Source organism: Mobula birostris, chromosome 23 (assembly GCF_030028105.1).
Source record: "Mobula birostris isolate sMobBir1 chromosome 23, sMobBir1.hap1, whole genome shotgun sequence".
Lineage (NCBI taxonomy): Eukaryota > Metazoa > Chordata > Chondrichthyes > Myliobatiformes > Myliobatidae > Mobula > Mobula birostris.
Genome location: NC_092392.1, coordinates 13,990,563 through 14,008,485, shown reverse-complemented (window position 1 = coordinate 14,008,485; position 17,923 = coordinate 13,990,563). Strand labels below are relative to the sequence as shown.

The 17,923-nt window shown below is 37.5% G+C and overlaps 2 protein-coding genes across 23 annotated transcripts in view; one reads left to right on the top strand and one right to left on the bottom strand.

Moving 5' to 3' along the window:
* kmt2e (lysine (K)-specific methyltransferase 2E) overlaps positions 1-7,636 on the top strand; it is a 131,303-nt gene extending 123,667 nt beyond the window's left edge. For 2 of the 10 annotated variants that reach the window (XM_072241539.1, XM_072241537.1), the window contains 3 exons: positions 1,972-2,115; positions 3,521-3,621; positions 3,779-7,636. In XM_072241539.1, the coding sequence (XP_072097640.1) occupies positions 1,972-2,115; positions 3,521-3,621; positions 3,779-5,560 (2,027 nt within the window). In that variant the 3' untranslated portion in view covers positions 5,561-7,636. The other 8 variants (XM_072241545.1, XM_072241544.1, XM_072241538.1 and 5 more) reach the window with 8 other exon arrangements.
* A 5,149-nt stretch (positions 7,637-12,785) lies between these two features.
* Positions 12,786-17,923, bottom strand: part of srpk2 (SRSF protein kinase 2) — a 233,143-nt gene continuing 228,005 nt past the window's right edge. For 10 of the 13 annotated variants that reach the window (XM_072240921.1, XM_072240923.1, XM_072240920.1 and 7 more), the window contains one exon: positions 12,787-14,628. In XM_072240921.1, the coding sequence (XP_072097022.1) occupies positions 14,444-14,628 (185 nt within the window). In that variant the 3' untranslated portion in view covers positions 12,787-14,443. Of the gene's footprint in view, positions 14,629-17,923 lie in introns of all 13 variants that reach the window. The other 3 variants (XM_072240919.1, XM_072240924.1, XM_072240922.1) reach the window with 1 other exon arrangement.

The window sequence follows — 17,923 nt, the reverse complement described above, 5'->3', positions numbered from 1 at the left end:
TAAACGACATGATAAAACAGAAACAGTCTTGTAGAGCCTGCCCAGAGAAATCATTACTAGTTGTGCTACAAGAAAAGAGGAAATTGAAAATGCTTATTTTTTAAATACTAATTGCAAAGCAGGTTTATTATACCATTACAAAACGATAGTTTGCAATTCTCTGCCATCTAGAATATCCCAAGGCAGGAACATCATCGAGCAGATAATTGACAAGCCTGATATTAAGGCAGAAAGTTTGGACAGGGGTCAAAATTGGAAAGAGAGGTGAAGAAGCCCAAAGGTAGGCATTGAAGTTTAGAACCTAAACAGTAAACTAAATGGTGAAGGGGCCAAAATTGGAGAAGATGTATGAACAGTACAGGCCATTCAGCCCACAATGTTGTGCCAACTTTTTAACCTACTCCCAGATCAATCTAACCCTTCCTTCCCACATAGCCCTTCATTTTTCTATCATTCATATACCTGACAGGGCAATCCACGTGACAATCACTCTGTGTGTAAAAACCTAGCTGTCACATTCCCCTTATATTTTCCTCCACTCACCTTAAAATTATGCCAACTTATATTAGCCATTTCTGCCCTGGGAAAAAAGTCTCTGGCTGTCCACTCGATCTATGCCACTTATCATCTTGTACAACTCTATCAAAGTCACCTCTCATCCTCCTTCAATTCAAAGAGAAAAGCTGTAGTTCACTCAACCTATCTTCATAATCCATGCAGTATCCTAGTAAATCTCCTCTGCACCCTCTCTAAAGCTTCCATAACCGTCCTTTAATGAGGCGACCTGAACTGAACACAATATTCCACGTGTGATCTCCCCAGGGTTTTAAAGAGCTGCAACATTACCTTGTGGCTAATGAAGGTTAAGACACCATAGGCCTTCTTAACCACCCCGAATGGCCTAATTCTGCACCTATGTCCCATGGTCTTCTGAGGAGGATATATGACTCAACACACACAATGCTGGAACACAGTTCAGCAGAGGGAAATGAATAGTAAATATTTCAGGCAGATCTTCAGATAAATAAGGATCTATGGCTGCAGTGATTAGCAAAATGGGAAAGGCTGCACGGATTAGATGGATTTTAAAAGTTTATGTTTTTGGAATTACAATGTTGCTTAACTAGGGTTATAGAAGGATTTGAAAGCAAGGAACCCAATGTTACAGTAATGCTGTTGATTATACAATAGTCAATGTTGGTCAGGAATGAAGGCCAGCGAGATAAAATGTGATTGAAGATGAGGATTACATAATTTATATAGTAGACAATGTAGATAAGTCATTGGAAGTTAGGTAAGATAGCTTTCTGTTAACAGTGAAGTTGATGTGTTTTTAGATAATATCATCAAGAAATAGCATGTTGATGACAGAAATGAGTGTCAAGAATATATCCAGAGACAAAACACTGGCATTGATACAGATGTGGCAAGAGAACCCAAAGAGAACAATTCTCTAGCTGCAATTCATTTGATAAGAGAATACAAATTACTGGTTAAAAACATATCATATTGCACAAATATCTAAGTTAAATGGACATATGGGGCAGTGAATACAATTTCTGTTGTTGGATTAACTCATAATATTGCTGCTATTTGATGGGGTAAAAGATCATCCTCGATCACTGGAGCTGAGCATGTAACATTGCCGCTGCATTGTGTTCTTCAGCAGTTAGATTCTGGTGAAATCAATAGAATGAAATTCAAACATTGTTAATTTATTTGTTTAGTACAATTAACAGAGGATACACCTCTACAATTAACTGAGGATACACTTCTGTCCCTGTTCTTTTCGAGATATTTGTATTGTCCGGTAGTTGGAACCATTTATGGTAATTAATTCCACATCTGTGTAAGGGTTTTGTTTAACTTTGATAATTATTTTAAGTTAGATTTTAAAGTTTTTCTTCAAATTACTCAATTGAGTTTAGTCTATAGCTTCTAATATTTTTTTGTTGGGACTTCCATCTGTAGGAACGATTTCACCCACTCATAGCCCAACATCAACTCATTGGCCACAGTCTCATCTCCAAACTCCACCTTCATCCCATTGTACAAAACCCATTCCACGTCTCCAACTGAAGACCCCAGCTTTTCATTCCAGTGAATCTAACCTAGGTCAGTAGAGAAGGCATTCCATAATCATTCCACCATTTATGTGATTTGTAACTATTTTTAAATATATTTTCTAATGTCATAATAAAATTGGACTCCCTTTATTGCTCCATAATGCTTGTACTAATAATTCATTTTAATGTAAACCATCGAATAACTTGGTTTAATTGCTGAATTGTAAGTTGATTTTGAAATTCTAGATCTTTGTACTTAGTAAAAGTGCATGTAGTAAAATGTATAATGTGAAATAAAGTGGGTTCATCGTACTTGCGATTTTCTTTTGTATTCTGGAATTTATATTACTACTTCCATTTTCAGTATGGCAGCTAGGTGTATGAATATTGTAAAGCAGATATTGTCCAGTGGTTTGTGCATTTCTGCTGGTAAATGTTTAAAGGAATACTCCACAGAAAGGCTCTATACAAGCCTTATAAAGACACAGGAAAGATATGGGATGGAAAGGAGTTATTTGCCCTTCAAGCCTGCTCACTTCACCAAGTACAAGTTAAACATCATGCATTTTCCCTGGTTTTTGTCTTACCTCTTGAAGAGGTGTCTGAACACAAGTATAACTTCCAAGAAGAGAACTGTGAAACTTCTACCCGTCTTCTAAAGGTAATTGATCAAAACATTTAGATATTTGTCTAACATTGCAATCTCCATTATTCAGCCTGAGCCGGTTTAGATCTTCATGTGGCTTTTTTATGGATCCCAAAAGGCCTTAAGAATAAAAGTTCTCAAAGAATGTTTGAATTAACCATGCTGTAGTCTAGCTGGTTGCTAGGAGACAATACAAAAAGTCTAGCTTTGGTCACTGATGAGAAATCTGAAGGAATACATTATAAAGTTACTCTAAATAAAAAAAAATCCTGGGATTGTGTATTATGATTGTAGAGTATTCCTTTAAAAGCTGTCATCAAAATATCTAGTTGTTACAGCTCACAAATGTGCATGGATTTAAAAAGCTGGGGAAATATATTTGCTGGACAACTGCTTATTGTGGTAGTTTGTCATGGTCTTATTTGTAAATAGATGTTAACGAAAATCACTAGCAGCTTAAAAGTACAACTTTAATAAAATTATTTTGTTCCATTTCTCTAAAGGGTAGGAGGTATTAATTAAGTAAACCAATTTTTATGCCTAACAAACATCGGGGTTTTATTTTGCTTATAGTTGAGGATAAAAGGTAGTAAATTGTGGTTCTATGCATTGATATACTCTGCACCTTGAAGATAGGCACCAGCCTCAGTTATTGCACAGCATTAGCTATTACGTCATTTGGATTTAAGATAGTGGAAGAAAAAGTGGCTCTTTTAATACTTAACAATTTTAAAATTTGTTTTGCTTTTATGTTGCTTCCATATGTCTTGTTGCTATACAATAATTAACTTTTGTATTATTTCCACAGAAGTTTCAGAAGCTGAAGTCCCAGACCAAATTTCTGAAAAAGAGTGTCCTTCTCCAGTGAGTTCTCAAAAGCCTAATATAAGCCCCACAAAATTAAACAAGGTAAGTTCTTACTGATTATTATGTATAATGTGTTATATTATGCATTGATACTTCTATAAAAACTTTAACTTATTAGACAGTACACCATTGAACAATTTGTTCTGTGTCCTGTGTTCAGTTTTATTGATTTTTAAAATCTTGTATTTTAACTCAACAGCCTTGTCCATCACCGCCTCCAGTTTCCTCCCAGTCCCATGTAAAGCTGCAGGCAAAGGCTTCCCAAGCTGAGAGTACAATTAATATAACTGAGACTTCTAATTTAAATCAACCTAAATCTGAGGCACAACAGAAGCTCCATTTTCAGTATGATTCCCAGCCAGTAACAAAAAATAATTTTGCCAGCCAATCTGGAAATCCACATCATTCACAACATCCATGTCCACTACAATCCCAGAATTCCGTAAAACCATCTAGTGTTCAGCCACCTCAGCTTCCATTGAAGGCTCAGTGTCCTGTGCTTCCATCACATTCTGAGAAGACTATTAAACCTCCAGCCTCTCACACGCCTGGAATGTCCAGCTACCTACCATCAAGTTCTCAACCACAGCCTCATACGCTTTTGCATTCGCCAAAGTCTCAGTCGCAGCATCTGGGATCATCCTACAGGACAATTCATTCACAGTCACCTCAGGTGGGAACTGCACAGGTCACATCACACCGAGGATCCTTTTTAACCTCTGTCACAGTGGGGCAAGTGTACTATCAATCATCACAACCTGGGAATTTAGCACAAAAGCAGCAGACAAATGCAACATTTTATTCTTCATCTACAGCACCTTCAAGTCATCAGCCTGGTCTGAGTCAGTTCAGCCAGCAACATTCAAGCAGCAGTGTGCCACCACCACCACCGCCACCTCCTCCTCCACCACCACCACCACCACCACCCACCTATTATCAAAACCAGCAATCTTCTGGGAGCTTTCAAACCTTCAGTCAGCCAAGAACAAATGTTCTCCAGCAAGGAGCATTTTCTCCTGCTCCAAGTTCTACCCAAAATTTGCCTGGATCCAGTTTACTTCCATCTTCTCCTGTGACGATTTTACACCAAGGTCCTGCACAGTCTCCAGGTTCTGCTTTATTGCAATCTTCTGGGACACAATCAGCAGTAGCTGCTTCTGTACATCATGCGTCGTCTACAGGACAATATCCTCCATCTGTGAGTTCTGGTCTGCATCACACTTCCTCAACATCGGCAACACAGCCACCTTCTTCAGTGTCTCAGTCACCCGGATCAGGATCACATCTTCTGCCTCTTTCACATCCTCCACCTCAAGGACAGACCCAGCACCCACCACCGTTGCCACATGTAACCAGTACAGTCCATCCAGTACCACCAACCCAGGGGCAACTACTACACGCTCAAACTTCAGGACATCATCCACCACCACCCCCACCACCTGGGCCAACACCCCATCACCCTCCACCTTCTGCAACTGGACTGCAATGTTTACCAGCTTCTGGAACTGCAACACCACATCAACTTGCACTTAATTCCGCACCACCTCCTCCTCCTCCACCGCCACCACCACCACCGCCACCACCACCAGCTCCAGTTCATGGAACAGGACACCATGTTTCCCCAGGACAAGCATCTCATCATTCAACTTCTCAAGGACCACATCATCATCCACCAGGGGCCCATCAAACTTTGGGTCACCATCCTACACATCATCTAGGATCTGCACTTCCAACTGCAGGGTCAGGATCTCACCATTCACTGCCAAGACAAGGCTCACACCACCAGTCACAAGGAGCAAATAATATTGCGGCACTTGCAAGCCCAGGATTCCATCCTCCATCCCCTAGTGTGGTGTCGCTTCCACATGCGGGTCAAGGACTTAAACAGATCCCTGCATTACCCCAACAAATTTCTGTGCCCAGGCCACAGTTACCACCATCTTTCCAGCAAAATAACTTTCACAGCTCAGGATGGCACTGAAATGGGGCTGTGTAACCCATTTTGAACATAATTCTGTAAAATAAGATGTAAATATTTTATGTAATGTATCTTTTGAAGATACTTCTTAAGACTTGTAAGTTAGAGATTGTAATAAACTTAAAACCAGTGCTCATCCTTGTTTGTCTTTCATAACTGTTCTTGATTCTTAAGAACATTTTACTCCTGTTGGAGTTGTACATATATGTTTGTGAAGCCAGTGGGACAAAAAAAACATTTTAAATTTTATTTTGTAAGTAGACATTCCAGCCATCCTATCTGATATTGTAGTGCACAGGTTGGCTCAAAATTGTAATTTAGTATTTTATTGTTGCATTTAAAAATGCATTTATTGAATGTTTTGTATAAATTTTTTTATTCAAGTATGTTAAATATATCTGCACTTCGAAGGAGTGTTGGCACTCAAGCAATTTACTTATTTTTGTTCAATTTCTTTCTGTAGTAAAATTTTTTGCATACTATTAAAGTATAGCAGGACAATGCAATATTGGTTTTGAGACATTGCAGTGTGGTTCTTTTACTTTATTGGTTATTTGTAGGAAAGTAATTTAATGTATAGATTATTTCTAATTTCTTCTGCAGATGTTATGTAAATAATTGTGTATTTACTTTTTCCTTTGTAAAAAAAAACTCGCCAATGCTTCTGCCCCATTTTTGAATACTGTTGTACATTTGAGTCCCTTTGCAAAAATGTGTATGTTCTTTGTGAGCTTAGTATAAGAATTTTAATTTTTTTAAGATACTGTCACATTGCAGCACTGGGCATTTTAATCCATGTTAATAAATCACAGTAAATTGCATTTTTTTACAAATGACAAATGTGGACTTAGGATTTTGTGTTATATACATTTTAAACCTACATTCTTAAAGTTTTGTATTAATATGCATACTTAATATTACAGGATAGCAGAAAGGCACTGGATTAATATTTATTCTTACTTTTGTTTAACTGTATTTCATTGTTAGTTCTTGTTCTTGCCACTGTTTAATGAACCCAAATGAATAGGGGAAGAGATGGCAAATCAAAACTCCAATAAAGGTAATGTGCTGTCAGCAAAAATGGTAAATAACATAGGTTTGTATACACAAGATAAAGTTTAAAAAAAGACCATTTTATAACTGATTGCCTGCATAAATGAATCTATATATATGTGTGTGCACTTATTTATTTACACATTTATTTCACAGCAATTCTGCCATTGACTGTTTCTGTGAGCTTAAGTAAATGCAGAACATTTGCTGCTTGTTATCAGCAGGTTAAATAGATTTCAGATATCCCATTGTGAATTGGGGTAGTATATAAAAGGTAAAAACAAGATGGTAATTTTGAAGTATGTTCGAGGTAACGGTGTAATTGCAGCATTACCAGAATGTAACTGATCAGAGCACTCTTGTATTGAACCAGCATGGGATTGTTGGGCTGGTTGTCTTTTCTCCCCCATGCTAAAATATTTCAGATCTCTTAAAGGATTAAAAATATGCAAGCTATTCTAGATTAGATATAGCTGTAAACTGAACTGCAGAAATTAAAGAAATCTATCATCCACGAATATAAGAATTAACAAGTTATTCAAATTAATATGTAGAATGTGGTTCATTAACTGAGGACTATTATGACTGAGGAGTGAGTCAAATGAGCATTGCTTGGCAGCTGCAGCCATATGCTTATTACTGCTAGGGCATGTAGGGGTGAGAGTACAAGTCCAAAATGCTGTGAAATATCCATGGTCTTGAACAGCTACCAAAGGTCAAATTTTTTTTAAGAAACGTGGAGATGATGCAAGATGCACAAAGAATGCAAGTCCAGATTATTTTAAGTTGATTTTCTTTGGACAAAAAACCATTTGGGTAACGTATCCAATGCATTTTCCAGAGTATAAATTGAATATTGGCATTTAATCTCAAGGATATAACATCCTGAGAAATACACAAGATCATTTTGCAACTGTGTGAAAGGTATTCACCACCAGTGTAGATTCTATTGAGGTCAGCATTAATTTCCACAGGATGTCATAAGTCTGGGTAAGAATGGATGATTTTGGGGTTTTTAAAAAGTTTAAGAAAATAACACCTTAGTTTTGAACTTGCTCTTCAAACTAAAAAATTCTTTCAATTCTCAAGTAGTTATTCTTTAGAAACTTTTATTCTGTATAATTATCTTGGCTTTGAGCTGCTGGGATATTGTATTTTGTACGTTAACTTTAAGCAGTGAATTTTAGGTACCATTACTAAGGCACTTACAGTTTCATGTTCTATGATTAAGCCTTGATGCAATATAAATTCATTAATTATGTTTTATTATTAAACTTGTCTCACCATTTCTGGGGGGGGGGGAGAGAGAAGTCCTGATTCAGGTGAAATGTTGATGGATAAGAAATCTCAGAAAAATAATGATGCATGGCAGTATTTACAAAAGGCATAACATGGTTTACCATGCCAGTAATGTGATTGATCATCATCTTTTATCTCAATCTGTATGGATTCTATTTTTCTCTTCATTAAGTTTGATTTTCTTCTATTGCCATAGTTATCTCTAAGTACTCTCCTGCCACCCCCTCCCCATTATACCCCTCTCATTTTATTCTCAATCTTGATTTTTAGTAGCAGCATCTTATTGTTTTATTATGTCTAATTTTCCTACAATAGATTGCCTTCTGCTACTACTTTAATAGTTCTGTTTACAATGAGATAAATGTCTATATAGTATTCTTAATAGGATTTCCTCCCACTATATGGTTAATCTTTTTAATCAGATGTGAAAAGCAAACTCCAGATGCTGGAAGGAAAACAAGTTAAGCATAATTTGTGGAAGCAAGTAGTGTAAGATGATGTTTGAGGTGAAGACCCTATACTGGAAATGTTGAAATATTGGTAGTATAGAGGGAAGGGTAGGGGAATAGAGGCTGGTAGGTGATAGGTAGAACCAGAGGGGGGAAAGAGGACCACTATACTGTGACTTCAAATATAATTTTATTATCTCTGACACTTCCTGGATCACATGGGCTACTGCCATCATCTTTGACTCCCTCTATCTACTTTGATTATACCAGCACCCACCCTGCCTCAGTCAAGGATGCAATCTACTTTTCTCAATTCCTCTACCAGTTAATGGAACCCTCATACCGATTTCTTTCACATCCCACAAGTCTGGTCTCGCTCTCCCTCAAAATAATGTTTTCTTTCTTCTCCACCTCAGCAGCCTCTGCAAACAACATGCAATCCTTTGCCGTTTCCACCAGCTCCCAAGTAATCTTGCCTTCACTTTCTCTTCAACACCCCTCCTCAGATATTTTTTTTTCCCCAAGGATCATCTCTATAATTCCCTGGTCCACCCATTATAGCCACTCACCTCGCCTTTTCCTTTGCACTTCCAGGTGTAACACTTGCTTCTTCACCCCTCTTCCTTCCCCTCCCCGAGCACCATTCAGGGACCTAACCACCACCTCCAATTGAGGAAGATGTTCATCTGCACCTCTTCCCACCTAGCTTCCTCTGCATTAATAATACCAAAGAGGCAATGTGAACATTCTGTGGACTACACAAGTTCTGTCTGTAATGGAAATCTCGAATTTCTGGTTGTATGTCATTTTAACTCTCCCTCCTGCTCTCACCTCAGCCTTTTTCATTGCTATGGAGAGGCCAAATGCAAGTTGGAAGGACACTCCTTGGGTGCCTTACAAGTCAGTGGCATGAACAATGGTTTCTTGAGTTGTAAGGAGATACTGTTGGAAATTGAAAAATTCATACCCTTGATGTTTCCTCACCACACACACATTAATTCCTCCAATCACCTTCCAGTCTCTATGCCAGCCAGCTGGTTTCCTTTGCCCATCATCCCTTTCAATTTGATTCCACCCAATCTATCCCCAGGCCCCTCACTCTCATACTGCTTTGCAAAATATCCCTGTGTGCTTCATATGTTTCATTTAAAGACACTAAAAACAGATCATCAGATACAAACCAATGCTTTTCAAAGAAGGTAATTTTAAGATATATTTTTAAGAGCAATTATATATGGGAATACCTAAGACCCCAAAAATAGAAGATCCCAGTTCAGCCAGGATTACAAAGGAGTTTCTTGAAAGAGGAAGAGCATAGCAGTGAAGTACCATAAAAATGTGCCAATTTAAAAATTGCTAGCTTGTAGCTCTTGATTAAGCAATAAAAGGTAATAGTGACAGGACTTGTGAGAATAGACAGAAGCAGCATAAAGTTAGAGAGAGACGAGGCAACTACCAGCATGTTAATGTGCTATTACCTAAAATCCACAGAATCTTCTGTTATAAATGGCTGTTCCAAAAATAGAATTGGTTCAATTTCTTTCAACCTTACCAAGCGAAGGCCAAATATGTATACAACACAAAGGGATTCTGACAATGTAGTTCCTTGGTTAAATGAATTTATTGTAATGAAATAATCAGTCATGTATAATATTAGGATCATAATCCTAAAATTGAGCAAAAACCAATAAGTCTGACTTATGGAGGGAAGAAGGAAGCTTTGTCACATACAGTACATGAAATGTTAACTCCATCTCATTCTTTTTAGCTCTTTTTTTCCTGCAGTTGTTGGTTAACTTGGTGCTTCAAAGACTTCCATTTAAAAGATTTTTAGCAACTGCAGTTTTTTGATTGGAATTGGGTGAAGATATTATAAAAGATTTGTGGCAAATTGCGGACAAGTCAAGTTTATTGTCATTTAATTATTTACATGTATATTGTCAAACGACTTGTTTCTCCAAACCAGGTTGTAAAACATAGTACACGTAACGCATATATAAACACAATAACTTGGAAAGTCAGGAAAAAATCTGCAGATGAATTACGCATAAAAAAAACTGAAAGTGCATAAATTAAGTATTGTCAGGTGCTACTTCAAATGTGAGGCGGCAGGGAGTTCAGAAGCCCAAATGGCCTTAGGGAAGAAACTTTCCCATCCTGACTGTTCTTGTTTTTACGCAGAGTTTGCTCCCTGATGATAGAAAGTCAAAGAGAATGATGGATGGGCAGGATCCTTGATAATAGAGCCCTGTGTATGCAGCACCCTTGATAAATGTCTCCGATAGATGGTGGGTAGATAGATCCTTTCAGTTGTTCTCACAGTCCTCGTGGGGACTTCCAGTCCTATGCTCAGCTGGTCCTATACCAGCTGGGGACACTGCTGTGTCTTCTTATTCAGGGAGGTGATAGTGAGGGACCAGGTGAAGTCATCCGTGACGTGAGCTCCCAGGAACTTGGTGTACCTAACTGTCTTTATGGAGAAACCAGGTATTTGCAGAGGGGGTTCATTCACCTGCCCTTCCTGCAGTCCACAATGATTTCCTTAGTTTTCTCCACATTCAGACTTGTGTTGTTGTTCTCACACCAGTCTACCAGCCACTCCACTTCCTCTGTGTACTCCAACTCAACATCGTTGATGGGTTCATTCACAAGCTTGATGGGCACAGTTTGAGCTGAATCCTGTGATACAGGCAGGCTGAACACACAGCGCTGGGGAGTGCCAGTACTCAGGGGAATGGGACTAGAAATGTTGCTACCACACAGGTAGTAGTGAGAATAATATAGCATTAGATGGTCACAAAAGCTACAAATTCTGGTTCAGCTTAAGGCGGTAACCAGGAAATTAATAAAACTTAAGTTGGGGAAAATATGGCTCATTCCAGTGGAATAGTAGCACAAGCCCTGCAAGGTATCATCAGAATTTAAGTGGAACTAACTCCATGTTTAGGCATAATGGGCAGAATAAAGCTAAGAAAGAAACAGAAAAGATGAAATACTAGAGTTGAAGAGGCTGGGAGGAAACCATTTCTAGAGACACTGGTTACAATTAGATAAACAGAAGTGAAATGAATTGGGGCAACTTTTCAAAGTGGAGGAAAATGCTGTTTTTAATTATCAAATGACTATAAGTTATTTAAATCTTACATCCATCCCACACAGTGAGGGAGTAGAAATCTTTGTGTTATGACACCATTGCAATATACAGACATGAATTTAAAAGTCTAATGAGTTGTAGAAAGAAGCTGTCTTGTAGCCTGTTGGCCCTAGCTTTAATGCTGTGGTACCATTTGCCAGATAAAAGCAGCTGAAACAGTTTATGTTCTCAGTGGAGGGAAGTTCAATTCCATATATGTGCTGGGCCGTCCGTACCACTCTCTACAGTGCCCAGCGATCAAGGTTGGTGCAGTTCCCATACCAGGTAGTGATTCAGCCAGTCAGTATGCTGTCAGTGGTGCCCCTGTAGAGTATCTTTAGGATTTGGGGGCTCATACTCAACTTCTTCAGTCATCTGAGGTGGAAGAGACACTGGTGTGCTTTTTTTTTGCCACAAAGCCAGTGTGTATAGTCCAGGTAGGCTTGGTGATGTGTTTTCTGAGGAACTTGAAGCTACTCACTCTCTCAGCTGCAGGCCCATAGATGTTCGTTCCTCCTGTAATCCACCATCAGCTCTTTTGTTTTTTGGACATTGAGGGAGAGGTTGTTATCTTGGCACCATTGTGTCAGGATGTTAACCTCTCCTTTGTAGGCTGACTGGGACCAACAAAGCATAACTAGTTAGGAGTACTAATGTTGTAAGAAGACAAAAACAATTTCACAAGTTTCAAAGAGGGAGCAAAAGCCACAAGGTACATACACTCGCAAAAACCTGCACTGCAACCTGAAGTGACACACTGAAAGTAACCAGCAAATGAACAATAGGTAATCCCAAATTTACATTATCCTGAAGGCACAATGTATATATACTTACCCAACCTCCATGCCTGAACTTGAAATTAATCACCTGAACAAAGTTAACTAATTAAATAGGAAATATGAATGAACTTTGGAAGACATGGAATACCTGAAGAAATTCCAGCTTACTTTTTCAAGAGGATGTCTATCATAATGGGTGAGTCAAACGATGACTGCCTTCTTAACCAGAAGCAGAGAACAAGTGATGAGCATCCCAGCAAGACCACATTACAAGCTAAGGTGAGCTACCAAAAAGCCTATGCTGATGACAAGAATAAAAATGGGGCTGTAATTAGAAAAGGGAATTAAATATTACAAAACAACTGAATATTTTCCCACTGTTGGATGATGATGTATTGGGAACAGACCAAATGAAGGCATTATTAGTTTTAAATGTCAACAAGACTCGAGACATTTTGGATTTAAATATTATTCCAAAATCATACATATAGCATTCTATGTGCAGCTAAATAATTTATTATTGTAAATTATCTTGCCATTGCCATTCCAATAAGCAACACGACTTGTGGAAACAAAACAGTTTAATTAGACAGTCACAAGCACCTCAAAACATTTGCTATTGTTACAATACCAGAATTATTTATCCACAATCTAGTTATTGCAAAGGCAGATGGATAAACCAGCAACTGGTAGATTTAGAAATAGTGGCACCATAATTAAAGTGGACAATCAGAATAAAACTAGTCAGTCTACTTTCACATCATTGACCGTTTAGAGGTTAGTGCACACCTGAAGACCCAACAAGTAGAAAATCTTACTACTGATGAGAGAACATGCCTGAATTGCAATTTGACCACATTTGCTATCTAATAAATTTTTTAATTACACACAGCAACTCAAATACTTGAACTAACATTTTGAGAATTCAATGCTTCCATGAATGATTTAAAAAAAAATCTCTATTTACATTGTTAATCCCTGAAAAAACTACAAAGACCAGTGCAATTTGTTGTGCCACTGTCTGATGCTGAGAAAGCAAAGCTGTAAACAGACTTTCCTTTTATGCAAATCTGTAGGGTTTGCTATATAGCAAGTTATTTTAAACCAAGTTTTAACATATTCACTTTTATTTTAATATCAATTAGTATAATCTCTGTACTAACAGCAAAACATTTTAACATATAATCTTTTGTGACAAAATATTAAATCTGCACATAGAAAAATCATGTTTTCATTTTTGTTCCTTTTGCAGCTTAAGTACAGATCACAAATCTTTTCCTTGGATATATACCCCACAATGCTGAAGCACAGTAAGAAATTTAAAAAAAGGTAAAACTTTGTGGAGGATAACTTTTTTTGGGAACTCATAAATAATGATAGACAATTAGGACTATTGCAATGATTACAAAATGGGCAATGCAACCAAGCAATTTGCCTCCTTTAGAGGACTGAAATAGGACTAACGTATTTCTGAAAGTCTGGTTAGTTTGCAAAATTACTTACAAGGCATTAATAAACACAGTACCCAGCAAAACAATATTTAACTCTGAGCCAACATAAAAATTATACAGCCTCATTTGTAAGTAAATAAGCTCCAAAACATGCAGTCTCTCAGCACAAGTCATTCATGAAAATATTATAGGTTAAGTCCCATTTCTGTATTATATGGAAAGATATTTTACAAGAAAATCTACAGATTTTACAAGAATAATGCTTCTTTTCCATTGGATACAATTGTACAGCTCTTTGCAATATCTCAGCTACTTCCTTACCTTATATAGTAGCATCTCCCCTCTACCTTATCATTCAATATTAATACTCATCAGCTAAAACAATTTTCATAAATAAGTACAAAAAATATCCAAATGCATGAAAAAAAATCTTATTACTTTCAAGTTAGGAAATTCAACATGAGATGGTCAGGCGACACAAGAAACAAAGCATCAAGACATGTTAAGTGTTTTCAGCAGAGTCAGCTACCTCTCGCTAAAGACAAAACTACCCTTCCCAAAAACACAATGCACAAAAGCAAAAGTTCAAACATTAACTGTACTTGAGTGAAAAGCGGCCTGATCTTGGAGGCTTGGAATTACACCCCGATGCTTCAGAGTTTGCCACTTTGCTGGGTCCATGATAAACATCATCAGCTCTCTGAAGAAAGTTGTAAATGCTGCTAAGAGCCAAGCCAGGGGTGTCTGAGGCATTCTGCTGCAGAAGCTCGTTTCTCAGGAACCATTTCTAGCATGGGCAGCAAGAAGTCAGTGAACTGCACAGCTTCTTCATGAGGCCATCCATATTTCTCAATAAGTACATCAAATAGGCTCCAGGGTTTTAGTTTTGTAATGTGCCGTAATTCTCCTGTGTATAAAATAATAAATATTAAGTAGAAATAACAGGAGTTTATTAAAAATCATTTGGGAAAAGAAAAAATCCTGAAATAAAATAACTTTTTCTTACAACTTGGAAGTAGTTTCTATAAACTGATGCCTATAACATAATTAATATATAGGTGGAATTTCACATCACAAATTACTTGGCTTTTAACTAAGAAATACATATTAAAATCTTTATGGGGTGCTTAACTTTGTCTTTGAAATAAAATAAATGAGCACACTATCAGCCTAACTCTTCAGGTGATTTTCCCTAAGATAAATTAAATTTTGACAATACTATATTGCTAATCATGCACTAAAACCCACAGAATGTTGAGAATTTTAAACACTCCATACTTGCATCCTTCATACTACTCATTTGAATTAGCATCAGGGATCACATCACTGCTCAGTATATTTAAAATGCTTGAGCATAGAGTAGACTAGTTACTCTCTGATGTACAATGCAATGATTTAAAACTAAATCTTACAGATCCTGCTGAAATCAATTTTTTAAACCACTTACAGAATCACAACTTTTTCTGAAAACCAATTCATCACCTTTGTTCCAATGTAAGTCAGTCACACAGCACAGAAATAGGTCCTTTCAACATCATGTAAATACTTCCCAACAGGATTCTACATTAATGCAGTTTACCAGTATTAGATCTGTAACTTTCTGTGCCTCGACAATTCAAGTGCTTGTGAAGATACTTTTTAAATGTTGCGTGTATCTGCTTCCTCCACCTTGTCAGAAAATGCATTCAGATTGCAATGACCTTCTGTATATTGGGGGAACAAAAAACCAATACCTTCTTATCTTCTTATTCATGATATTAAACCCATGCCGTCAGTCACAAGTGTAAAGTGCAGGGGGTTTAGCACACAGCCTTGTGGTGCACCTGTGCTGATGAAGATCGTGGAAGAGATGATGTTGCCAATCTGAACTGACTGTGGTCTGCAAGTGAGGAAATCCAGGATCCAGTTGCACAAGGAGTTATGAGCTCAAGGTCTTGAAGCTTATTGATTAGTTTTGATGGGATGACAATATTGAATGCTGAGCTGTAGTTGCCAAAGAACATTCTGATGTGTACATCTTTGCTGTCCAAATGTTCCAGGATTGAATGAAGAGGTAGTGAGATGTTACCTACTGTTGACTTCTTGTGATGGTAGGCAAATTGGAGCAGATCCAAGTCACTTCTCAGACAGGATATGAGATATTCCATAACCTACCTCTCAAAACACTTCACTGTGTATGTAAGTACGACTGAAATGATAATCATTGATGTAGGTTACCATGTTCTTCTTGGGCAGTGGTGTAGGTGAAGTCAATTGAATCAGGTCGGTATCTCAAACTGCCAAGGCGAGACATTAAAGATATTGGTGAACACTCCAGCCAGTTATCAGCACAGGTTTTTAATACTTGGCCAGGTACCCCCTCTAATCTGGATGTTTTTTATGCGTTCATCCTCCAGATAGGCTGGATTTGTTTTCCTCCTGGAGCAAAACAAACCCAGCCTATCCAGTGTCATCTCATTATTGAAAAATTTCATAATAGACAATACATAAATCTCCTCAGCATCCCTTCCACCAGACCCACTACTAATCATGTTGTTCCCATTGTGTCTGACCAGAGCTCCACACAATGCTCTAGCTGTAGCCTAACCAATGTTTATTAAACACAATGTTAATCTCTATGCTCTTTATATTCTTTTGTTCAACTAATGAAGCTCAGTATTCCCTATGCTTTCTATATCACCTTTTTACTTGTACTGCAATTTTTAAGGATCTGTAGATTTGTTGTGCACTATAATCCTGTTTCTCAACACTCCCCAAGACCTTACCTTTATGGCATATGATCTGGACATATTAACCCTCCAAAATTGCCTTGGCCTTTCATTTATTGAAATCTGAAAGACTGTTCATATAAATATTAACTGTCAATATAATAATTTCAAATCCAATTCAATTTCCTTAAAGTAAAACTGAGTGAATCACAGTGCCACTGAAGTTTCCATGGAAATATATGCAAAAAGCTATGGTACCCTTAATAGTAAACCTAGTCCCTCTTCAGCAAGTGTTCCCAGCCCTTTTTATACAATGGACCCCAGGTTGGGAACCCCTGCTCTACAGCAATGCACAACTGGAGTAATCAAAGGGACTCGAGTAACACGTCATCACCATATAAAACATACAATTCAATTGGATTGTTGCTCCAGATTCCAGCATCAGCAATGCTTTCTTTCTCCATTTAGTATCAGTCAGTTTTCATGATGCATCATTGCCCCTCATCTGAGTACATTTAGTTACATCTTATAAACTCCATATCTAAAAAATTTATCAAGTCATAATTTCATAAAGCATCAATTGCATTTGCCGAAGGCAGAAGTCTTGTTCGAGATATCAGTTGGTTCACCACAAAAAAAAACTGACCTACAGACTCACTAATTTTACCCTCAACACTCAAGCTTGTTTAGAAAAGCCTAGTTATACTTACAGCCCAGATGACCACAAACTGAATCTGTTCAACCTCTCCTTACTGTACTCACATGTACACCACACTAACTGCTCTACTATAGGCTTTCTATTCATCCTGGGAATTTTCAAGTCAAACCCCACACCTTAAAGGAAGCAGCCTGTGACATCAAGGTATGTGAAATACAGATCACAATGAAAGCTGCAGTGAACCACCTCTTGGGTTGTTAAATTTATTCATACCAAGTTTCCCCAAGAGTCTCCGATGCATCACTGTACCAAATACTTTAAGTAAAGTCTACATTAACTTTATTTACAATGTTGTCCAACCAGTTTTGTCAACTCCCAACAATTTCAGTGGATTATTGATGTTTAGTACAAAATAATTTTATTGCACAGCCTCATAACCACCTCTTAACACTCTCAAAACATTACATAGAATATTTTTGGGCTAATAAAAATCTAGATAATTTGTATTATGTTTAAAACAGATGTCCATCAGGCAACTAAGCACAACACAAGAAAGTAGGTTATTTCACTTGAGCCCCTCTTCATAGGAATGGGAACAGTTCTCCCTCTCCTACCTTCTGTCGAAAAATCCAAGTTAACAATAAAATGATCCAATCTTAAACCAGATTACTCAAATCTATTATTTCCCTTTTGATCCATAAAGGCAGATCAAGTTAAAAGTCTTAAGAATATGGTATTTTTTATAGCGATGGAATGTTGCACCACATATAACAAGACGTTATGAAAGTTAAGACATAGAAATCTTCGGACCTATTGCTCAGAATCATTCAATTTAT